At 38.7% G+C, this 23,437-nt stretch overlaps 1 protein-coding gene across 4 annotated transcripts in view; it reads right to left on the bottom strand.

Moving 5' to 3' along the window:
- TRIO (trio Rho guanine nucleotide exchange factor) overlaps positions 1-23,437 on the bottom strand; it is a 260,532-nt gene that overhangs the window by 129,751 nt on the left and 107,344 nt on the right. For all 4 annotated transcript variants that reach the window (XM_076330348.1, XM_076330349.1, XM_076330350.1 and 1 more), the window contains 3 exons: positions 20,980-21,210; positions 13,293-13,415; positions 6,834-7,025 (listed from right to left, as the gene is read on the bottom strand). In XM_076330348.1, coding sequence (XP_076186463.1) covers positions 6,834-7,025; positions 13,293-13,415; positions 20,980-21,210 — 546 coding nt within the window. The remainder of the gene's footprint in view (positions 1-6,833; positions 7,026-13,292; positions 13,416-20,979; positions 21,211-23,437) is intronic.

Here is a 23,437-nt window from a genome sequence, read left to right as displayed (position 1 = left end):
CTCTAATACATTACCAAATAAGCTTTTTACACTCTTCCGGTAAGTAGGTTTCTGACAAACAGCTTCCCCTCAAAATAATCTTGATATTTATACACAAAAGTTAGAATAAAGCCAACACAGATGAACAAAACTGCCAGGTTATTAAAGCTGGATAGAAATTAATGTAATTTACTGCAAGGAGCTTCATTCATAATGGATGGCTATAGCCAGCTGGCTTGTATAGAGCTTTAAAACCAGAATGAGCACTGGATATACTGGAAATTACATAAATTACCTTGTTTTCAGATACAAAACAAAGGATGAAGACAATACAAGGTTGCACAGCAAAGCCAAAAGAAAGCAACCACTTTACAGTGGGGGGTGAACAGAGACTGGAGCTTACCCATACACGTTCAGCAGTGCAGAACTACTGATTTTATAGTGCAATGATTTTCTGAGGTAACGCATTATTCCATAAAAGAGAGCTTGGCAACAAAAATCCAGTGGGGGAAAAAAACCAAACAAACTCGTCATTAAAAAACTATTAACGTTCTCTCAGTGTGAACTTTTGAGCAACTTCCAGGCATGTTTTTTTCTATTCTCTGTAAAACAAGCAGCATGAAGATCCCTAAACAAACCACCGAGTCCTGTGACCTCAGTAAGAACTTTATCCAGTGGCAAGACAGCTCTAACATACAGTGAGAAAACCGTATCAATAACTCAATCCAGTCACAGAAGGAGGCTCTTCTGCTCTTTTCATCTGCTCTTCACATCTTACCAGAATTAAAATTGGAGAGGGAAATCAAATTCTGAATCCCTGACAGGCAAATGTTTCACCCAGCAGATTTTTTTTTTCTTGATCTAAATATAGCACAGACTAAGAAACATCTGCTTGAACGAGCCTGTATCCTGTGCTACCTCTTTCCTAAGTTCTTGGGAGCATGCCATTAGTCACCGAGATGGTATTATTTTAATTGTCTGCAACATCCTGGAAGTTTCAGTGTTTCCATCATGGGCCTCTATCCATTTAAGTCCCATCCCTGCAATCTCCTGAAAGACTGCAACTAAATAAGACCGTACAGTATTTTGCCAAATATAATCAGAGAACAATTATTTTTGAGTAAATACCTTCCCAAGTGCACAGAGTTATTTTATTAGGGTAAAATATCTGTCACTCTCTTTTGCAATTTATTTTATTTTTCATTTTTTTAATAATGGCTTTTGGCTATTCAGCCAGCCTTTTCAGCAGGGTAAGGCAAAGGCAGGCACACAGTCTCTGCATTTAAAAACTGCCAATTCCTCTTTTCTGCCCCTGCCCCCCAGCACAGTGTTGCAGTATGTGTATCACCACAGGCACAGTTGTTGAAGAAGCTATTATTTGTACAGGGCTAAATGTTGCAATAGTTTCCCTAGCAAGTGTATCTGGGCATAGAAGGGGGCTGATGTTTGCGTGTCTGCCTGTAAGCTTTGGCTTTCAGGACATGCAGTGGACAAAAACTGTATCTTTTTAAAAACAAAAAACGTAAGATGTTAAATCCCCAGGAGTTTGTCTTCCAGGGTCTTTCAGTGACATTTAAGATACTAAATGCATGCATATTTTTTGAAAATTAGATTTAATTATCTTAAAAAGCTTCAAATATCCCTATCTATTCTACAATTATAATGGAATCAATTTCCTATTCAGAATAAATTCATCCTTAAAGCAAAACCAAGTTTCTCACATCTTCCTAAAACTACATCAACTACTAGTACCCTGTTAGCATTCATTCCATTTCTTAACTGAACAAGAAAAAAATGTCTATACCATAGCTTCACACAGCTTAAAGGCCTATTTCTGCCTCACTTCTCTCAAGCACTTAGTGCTGTTTCAGTAAAGTTTGGACTTAAATTTGGTCCCTGTTTTCAAGCAAAGTAGCTACCAGTATAGAAAAACTCATGAGAGAAAATCTGTGCTGGGTAAACTGGATTCTAGTCCTACCAAACCAGTAAACCACAACACACTTCAGTGTGCTGCCACTGAATGTGTTTCTCTCATTTCAGATTTAAAAATTGTCCTCCTCAACTCTCAGATTCAAGATGACCGGCATATCAAAGTACTGACCAGAGACTGCACTTCATATATTTTGCCAGACCCATCACACTGAGCATTGCTGTGCTATAATGACATGACAAAAATATTAGACACACACAAAAGCCCAAGGGACAGAGCCCTCACACTTCGATGGGCGCATCCAAAAGCTGCTCTGCTGCCTGGAAAGGGCACGCAGAGGAGAGAGCAGCCTTATTATGACATCCACATTTAAGCTGTGGACCACCCAGCACAGAAGACTCAAAGACTCAGGAATGACAGGCAAGCAGAAGAGCAGGTCTGTCACCTCAGGGTCCACCCTGGGATGAAAGAAATGAAAGGCTGCACGGATGGACACCCTTCCATACTGGAAAATGCAAAGGAGGGCATATTTCTGGCAGCGAGTTGTGAGACAAAGCGAGACCATTATCAACAAGCTTTTTTGAATCAAATACACATGCCTCATAAGTAGATATGAATGAATCGGCAGCATTATGGCCAGAGCAAGGCCTCCTCAAGCCTTCCCATGCACTGGCACCCTCAAAACGATGCCACCTTCCTTCAACAGCTTGCACACACTACTGTTTCATTACCTTTGTTCAGGAAGAGCGAGGTTTTGCATTTGAAATCTTAGCCAATTCCACTTCCTTTTTCTTTGTTTCAACCTCAGTTTATTCTGGTGTAAAGTTTAGTTCGAGTAGATGAAAAAAAGAAGAGAGACATCTAGTAACACCATTAAGCATATTGTGTATACATAAAAAGCGCTCTGAGCTATTTTATAGTCAACTTGTCAGAATACACGCAAAAGGTTACATGCAAAAAGCCAACAGGCTCTGAAGAGATCATTCTCTTCCACATACATTCAGCTCTGATCTGTATTCCCACACTTGACTCCAGTTAGGAAAATCTCTCTTGCTCTACTTTGGCACTACTACAAACACCTGGCTTGGCCAGGATTTCAGTCTTCCCACTCACAGATGCTGAGGGAACCATTTCAGAGAGAGTGTGTGCGCATGTGTCTCTGTACGTGTGTGTATGGAAGAATTCGAATTCACACCAAAATCCTGTTCATCCCTACTGGGTGACAGATTTCACAGCAAAGACTACTGTGACTCTTGCTCCCATGTTTTGCACACAACCTTTTATGATAACCATTTATTTAGGAAACATATCTGTTATCTGTGCAATTTTTTTTCTCCCCTTGTCCCTCCTCATATTATTAAATGTCAGAAGGCACAAAAGCCGTAAGGGATTCACCCTCTTGCAACGGTCAACCTGTTCAGATGCTCAGTTGCATTTTATCCACCCTCAGGCTGGGAACCCGCCAGGACACAGTACTTTCAATGCAAAGATTCTGATAGGGATATTTATGGTCCCAAACACTTTTAAAGCTTGCCAGTGCATGACTTAACTTCAGTACATCACTTACTGAAAAATTTGGCTTATAGACTGAAATTTCTCGCTGTTTGCATGGGAGCTAAGTGTCAATGTTCACAACCTTGCAAACTTAAAACTAGTAGTAACATAACAGCATGGAATCACAATTTACATATACAGCAAGTAACTGATTTTCTTGGATCACCATTAAGCAAAATGAGTAATGGCAATACCATTACATAACATCATATTTCTAGCTTCCCTGAATACATCCTTTTTTTCCCCAATGAGAAATGTGGTCTATTAAGGTTAGTCTATGAGGAGTCTGAAAACTTCTATGTTGTTTTCTGATGTTTGTAAGCCACAGGGAGCTCTACCAGCTTGTAACCACCTGGCTACAGAACTTCTGGAAATGTTAGAGACAACCAGCATTTTCAATGTGCATCGTAACAGGCTGCTGCACACATACTACACAGCTGCTTTGCCCACAGGTATAGCAAAAGTCTGTTACTTCCAAGACACGTCAAGCCGATCTATTGCTTTTGTGGCAAGCACGCTGCTTCTAAAAGCAGAAACTGTGCTGATTTACTATGCGTGAACAGAGTAACAGTACTGTGCAGACACTGAAGGGCTGATGTTTCCCAGGGAAGCTGGGAAAAGTTGCAGGCAAATTCTGTGTCAAGTATAAAGGTTATGTGAAGCTACAGGGGAGAAGTAGCATTGGAATGCTCTCATGCAGATGAGGTGCATTCATTCAACATGAAGTATTTCTGGGAAAAAGAATAAAACACAACAAAACATCCTACTTCAGAAAAATCAAGGGATTGGATGGATATCGGAGCCAGATTTCAAAGCCTCAAAACAGCCAACGACTCAGATCACCAACTTTTCTCAGCTCTGTGGCTCCCTCCAAACTGTCACACACAAGCAGGGTTTTTATTCTTCATGCCTATTTTTCAGACCAGAAAAACACAAAAAAGATACAAGAAACAAAATTCACCCTGAATATTTGAAGGGCAAAACATGTTGGTGGTGTTTTGTTTTGATTTGTTTGGAGGGTTTTTTTGTGGGTTTTTTGTTTTTGTTTTTTTTTAAACAACTGAAACATCTCTTTCTGGTTCAACAACTAGCATATTATCCTACTACTTGAACTTCTCTCTTCACCAGCTAAGAATGCACATTGATTTCTTCACTCCACCATACAGCAGAAAGGTTATGTGCTTACAGGTATGCACTGATTTATTCAGCGACTTTCCACATCCTGCAGGAGAAATGCAATTCTCCTGCCAACAAAGCATGGATGACTTTCAGGTTTAGGGCATTTTTATCTTCCATCTGCTTTGTGATGCCTTCTCAACACTCCACACGCATGTTTGATAACAAACAACATGCTCTTGAAAACAGACCAGAATACAGAAAGCACAAGACAGCTTTGAGCTTGCTATTTCTTCGCACCATAACCAAAGGACTAGTCTACTAAACATGAACCACCTGCCTCACTCTCTCACCTGTATTTTTAAGTAGAATGCAAATAAATAAAAAGATAGTCTTGCTTACATAAATAAGTACTCTTTTTAATTTTCCTTGCTTTATTAGGTATAGATGTCAGCCACATGACAAAACAAAAAAATCAACATGTGTGCATCAGCCACAGTACCTTTCCCCCAAAGTCCAGGCTGCAAAGAGGGTGCCATAGTAACAGCCGTGTGCACTTACAGGGTCACAATAACATCCATTTTCCCAAAGAAATAAATCAAGATACAGAGTATTTTTTTTTTTTTTTCAATAAAACATTATTATCTAGGGGAGCAGTGGCAACATTCCAGCACATCTGGATCAGCCTCTCAGAATTACTCAATAGTGACTCACAGATCAGTCTGCCTTTTGTTTTTTGGGATTTTTTTAAAACCCTTTCCTTGCAAATCCTTTTACAGTATCCGTCTTTCATCACTACGGCCAACTCTAGCCATTTAAATACCGTTCCAGCTGCTCTTCTTGATGCTAAGAAAAACATGTAATGAAGAAGTCTATAGGAACAATGAACATGTTTCAGCAGCTGACTGTTCCTGTGCTTCACAACAGGTCATGGAACAGCACTATGTGCTTGAGAAAAGTGAAACAAAAAAGTTGCCCCATAAGAATAGCTTACGATACAGCATTTATGTTTTGTTTAAACAAGCAGAGTCCTGGGAGAGTATCGGCAACGAAGCATCTAACAGAAAACTGATGGGGGAGCTATGTACTCAGGTCTAGAGCTAAAGAAGTAATTCAATCCTGACCTCCTTCAAAGACCAATTGCCTGGTGTGTTTGTTTCAAGTGCAAAGCAGATGTTTCACATACAAAAAACTTCCACCCTTACCCTCTAAAAGGTTTTGCTGAAGAAGCTACTTTGAATACTATACTTCTCCACTGAACAGACCATTTCGTGATGTAGGGTGAAGGGAAGGAAGACACATACTCTGACATGCTGTGATCCAGAAGCCTTTAATATTTTCACCTAGTTTGAGCAGCGAGAACATTTAACGAGCTCTAAACAGAAAACAAGTAATCTACAGTTGTCAAAATTTGCCACTACCTTCAACCAAAACCCCTTACTGAAGTCCTTATTCTTGCTCTAGCCTATTTCACCCTCTCCCATGAGCTTATAAACTCGTACGATCTGTGTTCTGAATTGGAGCAGAAGACTGATCTGGCTGAAAATTAAGTGTGTTTGGCTGAATTTTCTTTTTCCTGGTGTATCAGTTTAACCTTTGAAGGAGACTAAAAATTGCAAACATAAGGTAAATCATTGTCATTATCAGATAAGCTCTTTAGGTTGTGAAGAACCATCAATATACAAGATCAAAATGCAAGGTGTAAAACAGAAAGAAAACAAAGTCTCTCTGGGCAGCAGGGTTGCCTTAAGTAGCCTTGTGCTTCTGCCATGCATTTCAGTCTCCTGAACCGTGTCAGTCTAACCATGTGTCTGACAACTCAGTTAACTACACTGGAGAGCTGGTTGGATTAAAAAAAAAAACAAACAAACAACACAAAAACAACAACAAAAAACCCCAAAATCAACAGAAGTGCACAGTATCTCCCCCAGCAATGCTGTCTCTCTTAGCTGTATCAGTTCCCTGATCTGACCCTCCCCGGTTCCCCGTGACTGAACAAGCCTGTGTACTTGCACAACAAAGGAGGTAGAAGCTGCTTGTGAAAGAAAGAAAATAGAACAAATAAATAAATAAATCCATAAAAAAAACCAACCACCCTACCCCAGCCCCCAATCCACAGTGAACTGCAAACCAAAACCCACCGTACAATAGGGGTTCATGACTTGCTATGGCAAGGTTCTTACGATGAAAGCAACATTGGACAATATCGGGTTTGAGGCTTAAAGTTATGACTGTGACTTAGCAGCAGTTTTACCTCTTTAACATGAGTGTGAAAGGACACAGACATGTCCAGCAGGATCTTGCGTTGTTCCACACGCCTAACAAAATCCTGTATCCGGTCTTCGAGCTGATGGGCAGCTTGATAAATTTCCTCCGGGTCACACTCCCCAGTCTGAGCGAGCTGTTCAGCTGCTTCTAGGAGCTTATCTGCATTGGTGTATGTGTTCTGTAGAGAAAGAAGTTCGTTTCACAGGATTAAATGGAAGAAAATTCAGTCAGTATAGTTTAAAGCCACTCAACTAATGAAAACAAAAAGGCAAAAAAGGCCCTTGGAATGTATTTTTCTTTCTTCTTTTTTTAAAGTTAGTAGAATATAATCTTACTAAAGTTTTTTTAATATTTCTAGATCCTTTTTCATTTAACTGTGAATAAATTCATTCCTTAGCTCCTTATTTATTCAAATGTTTCCTTGATCCAGAACTTGGGAGCCTATTTATTCTTCCTTGGAATTAGTATTTTATACTCACAACTAGAATAAAGATCAGCCTAAATCAAATGTCTAATTACGTGCAAACTGGCCTATTTCAACACGGGAAAAATCACTACAGTCAAGGCCAGAAGACTGTCGAAATGGCCGAATATTAGAGGTAAGAAAGTCCTAGCTGCTAGTAGAGACGCTTAGCATCAAATCGACACATCCAGCAGGAGAGTGGAAAGTGACCAGGCACAGAAGGAGAAAATTTCTCTCCATTCTTACAGAAGTGAGGTATCCAAAATTTACATGTCAAGTGGATCACCATTTGTGAAACAGCAGCAACAGAGGAAGGTTTAGAAGTCGGCTATGGCTGAGTGTCAGAGGCGACTATTGTCCCAATATGTCACAGGATTAACACAGGCAGATCAACAGTCCCTGGGTCACAGCAGAAAACAGAATGGGAGAAGTATGGTACCTGATGTGCTGAGAGCGCTATGGTCCGGAGAAGAGAGAGACGTTCAACAACTCTTAAATCTTAGAACTTGCAGCCTGCATCTATATCTTTCTCATTCATTCAAAACAGGACTGATTCCAAACATTCACTATAATTTGGGTGCTCTTTTTGAGCCTAACCTTGGGTTTTCATGCCTTAGAATGGTTCTCAAAACGGACTCATCAAGAAAGCATAGAAGGATGTTAAACTCGGGAGAAAACAGATTGAAACCAAGTCTACACTAAAGGAGCTTTGCTTATGTCACCACATCAGGTCTCCTGATAAGTTTGCACCACAGACTATAAAAAAAAAAAAATTTCACCATATAAGCTACACCTTTCTCTTTTCCTTTCTGCCCTTCCATCTTCTCCCAACCTCAATTACATCAGGTAAAAACACTGCTTGCCAAGATAAATTAAGGCTATGGAAATGTGCTTTTCTTTGCCATAAATATAGTATCACACCTCTAATTAACATTATAATATCCACAAAAGTTAAATCCGAGCCCGGCCCTAAAACTCAACTGAGGGGCAGAAAATCAAGAGCTCTCCTCCAGGATCTCAAGTAAATTACCAGGCAAGCCCAGGACAGATTACATGACTCAGTGCGGCTTTCATATATCTGGGGGGAGTTCCCCCTTCATTTATTGTGATCTATTTATGTAAGGAATTCAATCCATGCTGCTCCTTGATTTTGACTTATGTGCATCTTAGCCCTTCCTTAACCTTCAGCTTTTTAATTGCACGGAGAGGTAGAGTACTCCTCCCCAGTTTCCCTGGGAAAGCCTGCAGCGACTAACATAAGCGTACCCTTTTCAGTGGGGAGCGCACTACCCAAACGCTCCAGATCACTGGCCAGGCCGTGCTGGCCCAGAACACACTCTGATCTGTGCTCTGGTGTTTTGACTTCCATGGTCGCAGCTCACACGTGTTGAAGGGGCAAGGCTGAAGAGCCTTAAGGCACTCCTTGAACAACAACTACTTCATCAACCCAGAGAGCCACACCCAGCTGCAGATGGCTGAAACAGAAGTTTCCCATTTTAATGAAAACTTTATCTCACATGTGAAGCATTGTTTATGAATTCCAGGAGTATCTTCCGCGTAACACAGGCCCAGGCACATCAGATTTCTCTTTCTGTAAGCTGGATGGTGAACTGCCTGTACTTAAAAATGATCACAACCTAGATGCTGCTTCAAAAGGGGTTGCAATTCTTAAACCTTAACAGCAGACACATGCCTTATCGCTAAAATGTCTCTTCCACGTAGAGCTGAAATATAATATAAATATTTATCTTGGTAGATAATAACTGCCCTTTGGAATAAAATTGCAGCAAATAGGCGTGCTGTACTAACTACTGCCTTTCCCAACTCTCTGCTTACTTCTAAACAATGCTTGGAGGGAAGAAAGTAGTAACGTGAAGATTTTGAAAATGTTGCTCCCAAGGGGCAGCCACCAGTTAGAAAACAGAAGGCTAGGCAGAAAGAGGACGAGTTCTCCCTTGAAGCTGCTTATGGCAGTTTCCTAAATTGACAAAGGAGCCTTCACGGTGACAAATTCAACAGAGAGTTTTGAAACAGATGAACCCTTCCTCAGAATTTCTCCACTAGCACACCCTCCCCAAATCCCAGGGGAAAAGATCAGCCTGGTAAGAGCTTTAACAAGTCCTCTAGTCCATCCCTCTGTGCCCCAAGGTACAATCAGCTATACTCGAGTCTTTAATAGGCATTCTTCTCCAAAATGCTGAAAGACTCTCCGTAGTGGAGAGTTTATCATCTTCCCCAACAACACATCCCATCGCTTTCCTAGTCTTCCTGTTGAGAAACCTTCTCTACATATTCTTCAGAAAAAAAAAAACACCGTATTTTTAGAAAGCATATGAAGTGACACATCATAGAAAAGTCAAAGGTTAAATTTAAGCGACTACTGCAGAAATGAGTACTACTGATAATAAATACAGCAACAGAAGTGAGTGGAGGTATGGACTGAATTTCATACAAACTGGAGTTTATTGCACTATGGAGGGGGAAGACAGACACACATGGATGGAGGGAGATTAACAGAGGTATACAAATCATTAAAGGTAGAGAAAATTAAGATAGATTACTCATTAAGTACAGTGGATGCTATCACATTTAAGCATCAGACAACACACTTAAAATGAAAAAGCAAAAGTACTTTTCATCTAAGGAGCAATTAAATTGCATAACTCATTGCCACAGGATCTGGCATACATTCCAAGAGCATAAATGGGTTCAAAAAGTAGCTAGCCTAATTAAGGGAAGAGAAGTCCATCAGTGACTATTAAACACTGGTTCTGATGCATCCTTCAGTTACAGCCATCAAATAAGCCTAGACAACTGGGAGGTTAAAGGTAACTTGTTATGCATACAGTCCCTTTTCTTTGCGCATCTGGCAAGGGTCACAAGATAATGTAAGACATGGACCTTTAATTTGATGTATTACAGCCATTCATTTACAGCACATTACTTGTACAGCAAAGTGTATAACCAGTTCAAATACAGGAACTTTTTTTACAGCCTTAAAGGAGGTGGTAACCGGTGGTGGTAAGGAAATGATAGGTGTATTCAAACAAGGTTTGGAAGAATCTTTCCTGTGCGTCTCTTACACCAAGCTGACTTGAGTACTTTACTCAGATGCAGTCTGCAGATGGAGGGGAAAAAAAAAAAAAAAAAAAAAAAAACCAACACTTATCTGTGGAAGATTTTACTAATTAAATCTTGCCATACACCTTTCATGCTTTTTGAACGTAGACTGCTGTGAAAAAGCAGACATCAATCATCGTTAAAACAGGAGAAGCTGGCTTAGAATTTCATACAAAAATGCATAGGGAAGTACAACCATACTACTGTTCTGCATCCAGTGCTTCTAAGCTGAAAATCTGTGCCCGCAAGTGAATCAGTTATGTCAAAATTTGGAGTCTTGACACTTTGACTAAATGGTCTCATGGATACAAAGATGATCATGGGGAGAGGGGAAAAAGAAAAAAAAAAGGTAAGTAGAAAGTGAACTGGACAGGCTTCACATGAAAAGAGCAATAATCAATTTTACAATAGTGGGTGCAAGTTGACGTGTGTGTGTGTAGCACGAATGTCAGTATATCAGAATTTGGGGAGGATTATTAGTCGGCTGAGTTTTGACTATCTAGTGTTTCTGTAGTGGCAACAAAAAGTGCCAAAAAACCAAGCCTTCATTTCACATGAATTTTAAAGTGAATAATTTGTGAGCCCACAGCCCACTGACTCTGGAACATCTTTTCTATTCTACACACAGCTTATTTTAACATCTCTTTGAACGCTGCTGAGAAATTAGCACCTCATTCACATTAAAAAAAAAAAAAGAGGGAGGAAGCAGAAGGGAAGAAAAGAGAAATAATAATTTTAGCTCCTCTCAAAATCAGAAGTTAGCCTTCAATCAGGAACACTTCAACATTACTGTTGGCTCCCTGCACTAGATAAAACATTGCCACGCCACTGACAGTTCACTTGACACTGCTTCCTCTCAACTTCTGACTAGAGCTGACTGAAAACCCCTAATTATACCTAGGGTCCTATTAAAAAAAAAAAAAAGGCAAAAAACCAAAACACAACAAAAAACAACAACAAAACCCCAAAATCAAAACACAACAAAGACCTGGACCAACCAGACATTTAGGTAGAGAATAAATCAGCCAAATCATGCTTTAACAAGGACTGCAGATTGCTGTCTAACACTTGAACATAATCTTCCTTATAAAACCAACAACAGGAATGCCTTTTGGGGCATGCTTACATTCAGTTTTAGAGCAAATAAGAGGAACAACTCAGAGGGTGTGCCTCTCTTGGCAGTCACTACACATTCAAGAATTAGAGACGAAAAAAATACTTATTAGATCATTTTGTCCATCCTTCTGTCAGTGGAAGATAGTCCCCTGTAGTATATTTAAGTTCTTTGACCAGTCTAAGTTTTAAGTATCTCCAAAAATAGAAATTCCACCCGTCCCCTAAAGAGATCATTTTAAACTGTAGTAACATTCAGTTTTAGGAAATATTTTCTAAGTATTTGCTTTACAACTTTCTACTTCAAAGTATAATGCAAATTAACAAGATGCTTTTTTAATAGTTTACATCCCACTAACAGTTCTACAAACTTCACCCCCTTTGGTTACTCAAACATTTTTTTCTTCTTTGCTCAAATAACAGTATTAAGTATGAGATCATTCAGGTTTTGTTAAGTATCTTACAGAAACAGATTCTTGCTTGTCTGACCCAGAAAAGTAAGTACTTCCACATGTAAAATATTACAGATTTTACTAAAAATGAAGTATTAGGCATGCATATGGAAAATCCAGCATGTGTATATACAAAACTAACAACGCTTATTATTTTGGAAAATTTTATAGGAAATCAATATTGAGGAAGCTTTCTGATGCTATTTCAAGTCCTCAGTCACTGGAGTGCTCTAAGACTGTATTTACAAGTGAAATTTTACTAAGAGCTTAATCATCCATTAAACAGGCAATCTGTAGACACACTTCTGATGCATCCGCCATACTAGGTGTCACTGCTGAGCTCCTGCATGTCACTTCAGAATCTTCTAATGATGCGTCTTCTGTTTTGACTGAAGGACCACTGTATCAACCCTACCTTAATGAGATTTTTCTTGATGAATCTTAGAGATGTTTACTCTTACCAATCATTAAGACTGGACAGACAGTACATGTTACTAATGGGGAGGATTCTAGCCTTCAGCTTCTAATGGGTTTTATTCACCTCATGCCCTTTTCAAGGCTGCCACCCAAACCAACTTCCTCTTGTTATGCTCCCTGCATTCCTTAGTATCTCTATTTCTTTTGGCTTGACTCTTTTTCACAGAAAAGTGTGTTTTGAAGTTCTATCATCAGTTCCACTTAAGGCTGAAACTAGAGTCTTCCTATGGAAAAAGCGGTGGTATCAGTGATTCAGAACAGGAGGACATACACAAACTCAATTGTATTTAAAGAAATCAAAGCCAGGTTGACCAGTTTGCTGGCTCACCTGGGTTCTTAGGAGTCCTCCCTTCACCCCCATCAAACTGTTGTGGGGATTTGGGAGCTCCTCAACCTTAAAGTCAGGAAGCAGGGCTTTCAATTCATCTCCATCCTCTCTTACAGGCTGCACAAAAGTTTAAATCCTAGAATCCCATGGAATTAAGTTACTTTAAAAGGAGAGCTTTCATTCTTCTGCGACTCAATATTTGAAAGCATGCTTTTGAAATAATAATAATAATAAATAATAATATCAGCAGCAGCTCTGTCGGGCTTCAAGGCTCCCACTCTCTGCAGGACTGTGGAAGTTTGTTTTTTTTCTTGTTGAAACTGGAGCGCAAAGCAGAAATGAAATAAGAGCTTGCAACAGAAACAAAATAGTCCATTCTTGGAACTGAATTTTTTGTAGTGGAGCTCCCTCTACTCAACCCTTCAGTGCCACAGCAGGAATTTTTCATATATTTCCATGACAAATTACAGTCCTTCATGTGATTGTTTTTACCTGCGCAACCTCTTCAAAGTCTTCATGGCGTTTCTGCAAAGCTCTAGCCCGATGCAGGGATTTTCCCACTCCAGTATGTTTGCTAAGAAAAGCTTCTCCATGGTTTTCAATCCAATCCAACACCTGTGGTACAGAAGAGAGACATACAAAAACTCTGAGTGGATGTACTGAATGTTGCAACAAAAAGACAACTATTCAAGAAACTAAGAAGCTGTAAAGGGACTGCTTATAAGGTACTGTACTGTTGGATTAAAACACAGTATTGCCATTGAAGGACACTAATTATATCTCATTAACTTTTCTCAAGGCAATAACTAGCTCAAACTAGCTAAATCGTATGATTTAAGATTATATGTTTATTTTGAAGCCTACCAAGGACAACCTCATTTCTACACATTCATCAATTTGACAGTAATCTGATCCAAGTGGCTAGACCCCTTGTGAGGGTCTCTCTGTAATCCGTTTATGCCTTCAGCTGACATTTTTCTGTAAGGTAACACTAATGGAGTTTGCACATTCCCCAACAATGCTGGTGAATAACACAGTGAAGTTTTATTTTAGAGGAGAAATAGCTTCTCCTACTACATATTATTAAGTCAAGAAGAAAGATTCAGTAGTAGAATTTTTAATTAATGCAATAAAATTGAGTTGAAATCATTATGAGATGAATGATGTCTGCATTCAGAGCACATGAAGGATTTTGCCCCAATTCTGAAGAAGCTTCTCCTCAAAACATCGGATAGACATAATTGTGTATTGTAAATTTTATAGCTGAAAAAGTGAGGAATGAAAGACATTTTAAGGACATTAACACTTCTACCACAATGGCTGGGCTGACAGCTTTATAAATAGTAAAAACTGTACATGTAATTAGTTCCTGCCAGTTAACACAAAAGATTACTGCACACATACCAAGTTTCTGATGAGTGAATGAACAAAAACATCCGGTCTCTCTCCAAACTAATACATCTTAGCTATATCTTCATTCATTCATTAGCTAGCATGCATACGGTACTTAATTCTTTGGAGGTCAGAGGTCAGAGGTTCAAGAATGCTGTTCAGAATTAAAAACAACTGCATATAAGCCATTTTCTTAAGTCAGCTAACCATTTTTACACAGTATTTATGTAGTGGTGTGGAATACTCTACCTAACATTTATCTTCAGGTTTTAAAGAAAGAAGAATGCTGAGTATTTTGTTTCGTTTTGAATATACCTGCCAGAAACCTGTACCTTATCTCTCCTTATCTACTAGTATCCTTTACACTGATTCCTGAAGTTTGGTGAGGTTTTTTTCCTCTTCTCCTGTATGAAAGCATTTAACACTTGGCGTAACTAAAGAGAAAGACTTTTTTTGTTTAGTTTGTTTGCTTCCAAACAGACTTGAGAACCATTCCTGCAACATCACTCATGGCTACATTCAGTGCACATGTAATCCCACACACTATTCCCATACAAAACATCCATGCTTTCTTTAGTAGACAAAATGAAACCATCTGGTGTGATTTTTCTCATGTATCTTGACTGTTAGAATGTTTTTTCGTTTGCAAACTCTCTCCTACCAGACATCTTCAAAACAACAAACAATCCCCTAACGCCACATAATACAGCCATCTCAAATCACCAACACTTATGCGATGTTTGTTTTTCCTAGTAAGTATTGCCAAAAGAATATTGTGTTTTAGGTCAGTGTACATTTTCATTTGCTTCTTTCAAGGGAAAGTATCGATCAGAGAAGGTAGAGCGAGGAGCCAAACATGGCCTCAGTTATCTGTAAAGTTTATATTACCAATGCTTTTGACTAGTTTCAAGAGACTACTCTGCTTTTCTCATTATAAAAGAGCTAAAGAGAGACATGTTTGGATGAGAGAATTAGACTGGACTCTGGAGACTACTAACAGTTATAAGCTAACAAATGAAATCAACAGCAAAATCTGTCCCAGAAAGCGTGGGATGAAAAGCAGAAAGCAGCCCAGGGAGAATGATTTTTGCTCCAAATAATGGTCAGTAACTTCTCAAGAGAAGAAATTGTCATAGAAATCCAGTACACAGGATCATGACATAAACCAGTCAACTAGAGAAACATTGCTGCCTCTAAGTGAAATCAGTATGAATACAAGTCTTATTAGTGCTCAGCCTTCTTACCTTGATTCTTAACAAACCTGAGGAAGCACTCTTTATTTGGGAATTTCACAGCATGTAAAAGCAGAGTCAAAGTTAAGGTATGCTCTTGCCCATCAGTGAGAGCTTTTGCATACCACTTTGACCAAAGGACAATACCATTAGCTGGCACTGATATTAGCCATTTAGCAATCTGAAATGATGCATTTTCTTCCTCTTCCTGGGAGAGGTAAGAGTTACAGAAACCATCATACCAACCCACTAAGGACTTGTCTACTAATACTGAAAGCACATGGAATTCACTCCCGTAGGTCAGTAATACATAGGAATTTAAGAGGCTCAATACTTTTCAGTATTGATAATCCTCCACTGCAGCAAGTCGCTTTAATGATGCAATTAAGCTCTAACTGCAGTCTCAGCAGAACCATCCTTATGCCCAATATAGATTCTAGAAAAAAATTGCTTGTTCTTAAAACACCAATACTGAATATATGATAGAAGAAACTACTATGGAAAGATGGCTTCATCTTTACAAATTCATTGCTCGTGGCTGTAAAATATGTTTTGTATATGCTGTTTGCAGAAATAAACAATCTGATCTTTTGCAGACTCAACATGCTCATTTTCACCAGTCCTCCCCACATCGTCATCCAGTCCTTACCCCCCTACCCTTAGCTACTTTGCACACTCACTTTTCAGATCACCACCACTTACTTGCTGCTGACATAACATTCAGAAGGGGAAGATGGAAATCTCTGCCTTTCTAATCTTCGGGTAGTTCAAATGTGGAAATACTCTCTCCCGAAAAGAACCATTTCACACTGGAACCACCTCCAAAAGCCACAGGAGGATCGCGCAGTGCAATCAGTATTATTTTGAGGCTGAACAAGTAGCAAGCATTCTTGGCCCGCCCTTCATTAGTCAAGGCTGAAACAAGTGACTGTTACAACAAAAACTCAGACGGAGTCTTTGAGGCAGGCAGATCAAGGAAGGAGAAGCAGCACATTTATCCAGAACAGACAGAGAGAAGACACCCAAGGTCAGCGAGGACCTAATAAATGTATGTTTTGAAAAAAACCTACATGTATGTTTTACTAATCTCTGGCTTGCAAGCCATCAGGAGTGTTTTTTCAGGCCCAAAAACTTTGACCATAGGAGTGTCAGCAGTATCACCAGAAACATTATCTTTTATGTTCAGTTTTGACCTTTCATGGCTTAGCAGCACAAACCCCCACATTGCTATTACAACTCTGCTTTATTGCTTCGTATCAGAACCATCAGAGCCAGCTCCTTTCCTTTCCTTAGGTGAAAGGCTGGCGTACGTTATCCACTTGGTAAGCTCGTTAATTCTTAAGCATAAAATTATACTTTTATTAGCATGTTTTACACTAGAGGGATTATTTTCAACAGTTGAGTGCAACAGCCAATGACCTGACTTTTACTGGGGGGGGGGACATGACCAAACAAACAAACAAAAAAAACCCAAAACCAACCCAACCCACCGTCTTATTTGGTGTTAATATACAAACTAACTAGGAACTCAATCTCCTGGCACGTTTCTGCTATCTAAGGTGAAACTCAGGATTCTGTTCAGTTTAAGACTGTCATAGGTTTTCACCTGAAATTTCAAATTTCAGATTTGCTCTAATTCACGTCTTATGTACTATTTTTAATATTTCATGTGCTACCTTCCTTATTACTTGCTCCAAGAAATTAGCAGATGATTCTTGGTGTACACAGCTAGCACCACAGTGTTTTTGTTGATTTGGAAAGCTCCACTAGAAACACTTTCCCAATACTGAACATAGAAGACACAAGGAAAAAAAAAACAAAACAACAAACAACCAGTTTTCTAAGGTGGAAGTAACACAAAATGAAGTACCAGCTCATCACAGCTAATTCCGTCCTCCAACTCAACTCTGTCACTCACTTAAGACTTCCATGAACTCATTTATTTCATTAATCCAGCGGAAAACTATGCCAGCAGGGGAAAGAGGAGGAAATCACAGATTCATGCTGAAGGACAGTTACAGATTCACTTACAATGCACTTGGTTGCTTGCCACTATGTGCAATTTAACTATAAACAGTGGAAGAGAGCTGCACTTAGTTTATTTTGACGTGAAAAAAACCTTTTAACTTTACTGACAATAATTAAAAAAGGTTTTCATGCTAGTTTCTAAATCATGCTAGATAATCTTAATTGAATTTTTTAAGGTTTGAACAAAGACTAAGAAGCCTGAGAGAATGTGCAAATGAAAACTAAAGTATTTTAGAAAGTTGCTTTGGAGCTCTACAAAAACCATTCCAGAATTGTCTTGGATATAAATTTAACTAATACCTCAAAAACCGAGTAATTTCATGCACTGAATGGTGTCAATGATCATTCAACTGAAGAGCTAACATTTCTCAGATAAATCAGATGATCTGATAAGGTTGTTTTGGTTTTGTTGTTTTGCAAGAAAAAAGAATCCTTATTATTCAAGATTACTTTTTTCCCCCGATGGATTTTCAAAGCTGAGCGCGCTACAATTTGCCAAAGCAAGGCTATTCCAGGGAAATACCATTATGTGCCTGCCGTTATCTTTAAGGCATCTGCTCCTGGCTACTATTAGATTAATTTGTCTGGTATGGATGTTGAATTATCATTGTCTTACAGCATGATCTGCACTGAAATGAAAGTATGAAAAGTTGTATTACAAATGGGAATATTAACCGCAATTCACATTGTGATTCACAAGGCAGTGCCTAAAATACACCAGTATCTGAAAGTTAAGTTAAAGCAACATAACAAAGAGCTATACTTCCACATGCAACATTTCAGAAGCCTCCAACGTGGATGTTAACGGCCATTACAGGGATAAACCAAAGGACAACCCAGTCTCTGGCAGTGATTACTACTATTATTAAGGGAAGGGCTTAGGAACATGGCAAGCAGGGGCTGCATCTCTGTACATAAGATCTAGTTTGAGATCTAAAGTGGTTAATAAAGATGTGCATTAGCACCGAAGGCCGCAGTTGCAAATTGTCAAGAGGATATCTCGATATCTTAATGCAAGATCTGCCTTGCAAAGCATATAGAGAAACCAGAGGCATAAACAGGAAGAAAGAAATTTCTCCAACCGGTAGGTAAGGCATGTACTGAATAACGAGCCTAGATGGATTAACCCTCTTGAGCCAACTGGTTCATACTGAAAACTTATGTTATACTCACAATCCACATGCGTGATTTGGATAACACATTCTTGATACTGGAAGTTATAAAAATAGGTAAAGCTGTCTACTTTGTTGTTTTCAAACCTGAGACTATTTGAGGTTAAATGCACCAGTTCCAGGGGCTGACAGGTCTCATACAGAGAAGGAAAATCCAGCTTCTTGATGAAGAACCTGGTGGTGACTCCACAATGACTTGAGTCTAATGAAGGGTTATTTGCCGACTTCAAAGAACAAAGCAGCTTCAGAGCTAACTCCTCCACTCTGAGAGCCATGACTTAGGAAGAAGCCGAAAAAGAGAATTTCCTACAAACATTTTATGACTACCAAGATAATAAAAGCAAAGAGTAGGAACAGCACAATAAGACTCTCCGTAGCATTTAATGAACACCTTCCCCCGGGAAATAAACTGCCTGCAGCCTGGCCTACAGGCCTGAAACCTGAATTATGTATCTGGTAAATAACCTCAGAGGATCCCTTGGCCTAGGTTGCCTAAGTAGGTCCTACTTGGATTGAATTCAAACTAGACGAGAAAGTTCCGGGATCCAATCCGCGTTTGGTGGCACTAGGGTACCACTGAGAAGACCTACATTTTTCCCTACGAGAAGCAAACCACTGTGTTAATTTCAGTTTCTGAAGATTCCTTATGAAGCCTTTTAAGTTTAAGAGGTAGTTCATTTGTGGACTGTGCCTCATCAGTTTTGACGAGTGCCCTTCACTGACTACTTGTGCAAGTACCAGCACTGGACTCTCCTGACTAGCTACTATTTATGTAGTAATCTTGATGAAGAGCTTCTAGGATTTATACAGTGGCATAATAGTGTTTTCAGTTTGGTTCTCTATGCCCTTCCTGACCATTCATAACATTGACCCCACTTTCTTTTACTTTTTTGTCAGCTAACGTTTTTCATGCCTTTCTGCATCCTTCGTCACATCTAATTGTTGAGAAGTTGCATAACTGCCTGCCACTTGAGATCTAAAGTGGTTAATAAAGATGTGCATTAGCACCGAAGGCCGCAGTTGCAAATTGTCAAGAGGATATCTCGATATCTTAATGCAAGATCTGCCTTGCAAAGCATATAGAGAAACCAGAGGCATAAACAGGAAGAAAGAAATTTCTCCAACCGGTAGGTAAGGCATGTACTGAATAACGAGCCTAGATGGATTAACTATGCCTCTTTTTACATCAAAAGTTTTAATAATTTTACACTTAATTTAGTGCTTAAGTATTTTTTAAGCTGTTTTCTTTAACTTACAGGAAGAGACAGGCACTGCGTATAGAAGAAAGTTGAGCTAACGAGATTGCTCACTCTCCCGAACGCCTGCCTGAATTAAGTATCTCTGTCAACTACTGTAAATGACAGAAACCAAGTTATTTCACTCCCAACTGCTCACATCCAGCATCTTCTTGAAACAGTCCAGTACAAGAAATTTGGCTTAAAGTGCAACTAATTCGGAAGAAACAATATTAGTTTAACCAGAATGTTTGACTGGCTAACTAAAATCTCCATTTGGAAGTTCCTGATTTGTGAACGCCTTTACACTGAAATGAAAGAACATGATCAGCAAATACTGGCCATCTTTACTTTTTTATGAAGATGAGCTATTAAGGGATAAATTACTAATGTCTCTGTCAATTGCAGCCTAAGGCAAACATTTTCTGTTTATTAAAAAAAAAAATCTATCAGCAAAGGATTTCTTTACAGCTTCACCTTTTTAAGCTAAAATCATGTCAGAGATATTACTGCCTGTACTTAACTACTAATTTTTATGGATGTCATCATAATAATAAAAATATGGCAGCTAATAACCATTAATTCAAGAACAGCGTCATTGTCAGAAAGTAATCTTGTCTGTAATTTCTATACCTCTTTAGTATACTACTCTCAGGTTTTAAAGAAATTTAAGTATCACTGAGGATTTGAAACTAAAACTTTGTTACAGAATAACACTGTTAATTTTTTTGCACGTTACTCCTACAAGTCTTTCTGACACTTCAAGTCCAGACGTTTACCTAGAATGTGAATGACAGCTTCCAGCACAAGCTCAGAATAGCCGTCTAGAATAAAAATCTTTTTCATCCTATCTGACTTAAAGTAAAATAAAGAAGTTAATTTAAAAAAAGAAAAAACTGAAGCAGAGCTAACTTACAAATATAATTTCTACCTGTAACAGCCAATATCCTCTGATAACACACAGAACTTGGAATCAGTCAGTCAGTCCCATGCAACTATTCAACTGCTGAATGGAAGAACATGGGGTTTGGCGTTCAAAACCCACTTGTCAATGCAACCAGCATCAAATCACAGGCTGACAGAGCAGAAAGGCATTTAGACAACATGAAATAAAACCTACCTGTTGAACATCCTGTTGAAAAACACATAGTTGAAGCCGCTGGTGCAAGCGGACCTTTCGATGCTGCCAAATATTTTCCAGCTGGCGCTGGTGGTGCAGTACTTCGTGGATGACATCCAGAACATGATGAACTGCTTTTGAGTAGTTGGCAGAAGCGGTGAGAGAATCAGAACTCCCAGGCGTCAAAGGTCTCTGAAGTTTGTCAAGCAGTGACTTTCCATCTTGGCTCACCTGACCACCAGAAAGGACAAAGAATTACTTGTCTTGCCAAAAGCTTGTTAGACTATTATTTCATTCCCCACCCCCCTCCCCATTTTAGATGTCTTTAAGAACTTGGGGAGCAGTGATGACTATTTTTTTTTTTATTCCAGGCATGATTACATGCAGCTGTTACAGGGGAAAAAAAATATACATGTATATTCTCCCTCTATGTAAGACAATTTTAAGAAGTAGCACTCCTCTAAGTAACAGCCTGTCTTGATTTTTCGATTACCTTAAGAGTGCTTTTCCTTTGAAGTGTGGGCTGTTGTTTTTTTTTTTAAACAGGTCAAGCCTAACTTAGCATAAATACTCTTCAGCTCTTTCTCTAGTCAACAAAGCACCTAAAATTAAGCATTTGCCCAGAATTATCCTGCCAGGAACATCTCTCTCTTTTCATAGGCTGTAAAGGTGAACAGGGAGGTTACCTTCTATAGGTTAATATTAATTTGATGAATACATTTAGACCAACAGATATGAACTTAGGACATGCTTTGATCTGACACGATTTACAACTTCTAAATTATTACTGTTACTGGTAAGCCAAAGGCAAACTGTTGTTACGGCAAACTTAAACCCGATTAAATCACTTAAAACCTTTCCATGCAGCATAGATAGATACTCTTTTCCAAAATGTGTTTAACTACTTATGCTGACAAGAAACATTAGTCATTTCTAATTGTTGTCTTCTCTAATTCAAACCACAGCAAAAATTCTCAGATTTACCTGGCATGCTAATTAAAAAGCAATAATCCTATCTTATCCGGTCACTATTAATATTTAGCACTGGCCAAGGCTGTTGAAAGCACTTTTCATTGCCGTTTAGCTATTCTGTCACTTTTAGCATGAAGCTCAGAGAACTGTTACAATTCAGTATCATTCAGCTATCTGTAAAGAACTCTTCTAATAGCTCATCTAACAGGCACGAAAAATTAATCTGAAACCATAAGACTGGAGTGTAAACAATACTCTGAATCCATCAAATCAACACCATGTCAGAAAGAGAAAATTTGTCAAAGCCTTCCCCCAGTGGCTATTTTCAACAATTTTCACTAAATCTAGGCACATTTAAAATTTGCTATTCAGTAGTCAAACAGATCCAAATGAAAATTCTTTTCTAATAATTAGGTTACAAGTGAGTTTACTTCTCAGTTCAAATTTAAGCTTTTTCATTTTAGTAATAAGTATCAACACAGAGAATGAAGCTCACTTGGAAAAGTAGCTCCTATAAAGTCAAGTCAGGCAAAAAAAGAGTATAGTCCATAGTAGTTATTATAATGATGATTTTTTTTCTTTTCTGTATCCAAAGCAATTATCTAGTACAAGTCTTTCAAATATTTCAAGATAATGGACTTCAATTATCTATCCAGAGCCCATGAAATTTAGGGGAAAAAAAAATAATTAATTGCGACAGCCCATTGATCTGATTAGTTTATTAGCTTTACAAACAAATGATTATGCACATTTCCTCTTGGGAGTTAACACGGTAAAGTTTTCTTCCTTCCCAGTGCATGACTACCTTAAGATTTCAGTGAGATATATAGCTTCATTTATATATATAACTTCACTTAAGGCACAGCTATTGGCTTTTCAAGCACACCAGTTATCTAAGCTTGTAAGCTAGTAAGTTACTTTTCTAGTAATATACAGTAATTACCCTCAGTAAAATCAGACTGTCTAGTCTTAAAAGCATTTACTCTCTTAAAATTACTGTCTTCTACTTTGCAACCAAGTCGTGTTGTCAAGACATTGTAATCTAAAATGAATGACAAAGTGTTGTAATTTTCACAGTGTTCCTCTCTCTCTCCCCCCACTGTTCATTCATCACAAAATGAAAGGAGCTCCGTGCTGTAACAGAAATGAAGTCATACATCTAATAATGATAAGCAATAGTTCTGTAATATCTTTACACAGAAAGACAACTCCATCAATCGTCAAAAAGGAATGTGTGTTTAAACAAAGCAAAATAAAACCTTCTGTCCAGAGGAGGAACACAACTTGTACATACACATACAACTATTACTTCTGCACCAATTCTGGTTGCTAAAGACAAAGCTATTGCTTCACCAGATGGGGAAAAGTAATGACCTGAAATTAGAAGAAAGGCACCTGGGTTTTTTTGAGCAGTACCAATGAAGGTTTTGTTAAAATCTCTAGCTATCCCAAAGTCAAAAGCTACAGCTTTGAAATCCTCAATAAA

The sequence above is a fragment of the Aptenodytes patagonicus genome, chromosome 2 (genome assembly GCF_965638725.1).
Source record: "Aptenodytes patagonicus chromosome 2, bAptPat1.pri.cur, whole genome shotgun sequence".
NCBI classification, from domain to species: Eukaryota; Metazoa; Chordata; class Aves; order Sphenisciformes; family Spheniscidae; genus Aptenodytes; species Aptenodytes patagonicus.
This window is presented reverse-complemented; position numbering and strand designations above follow the sequence as displayed.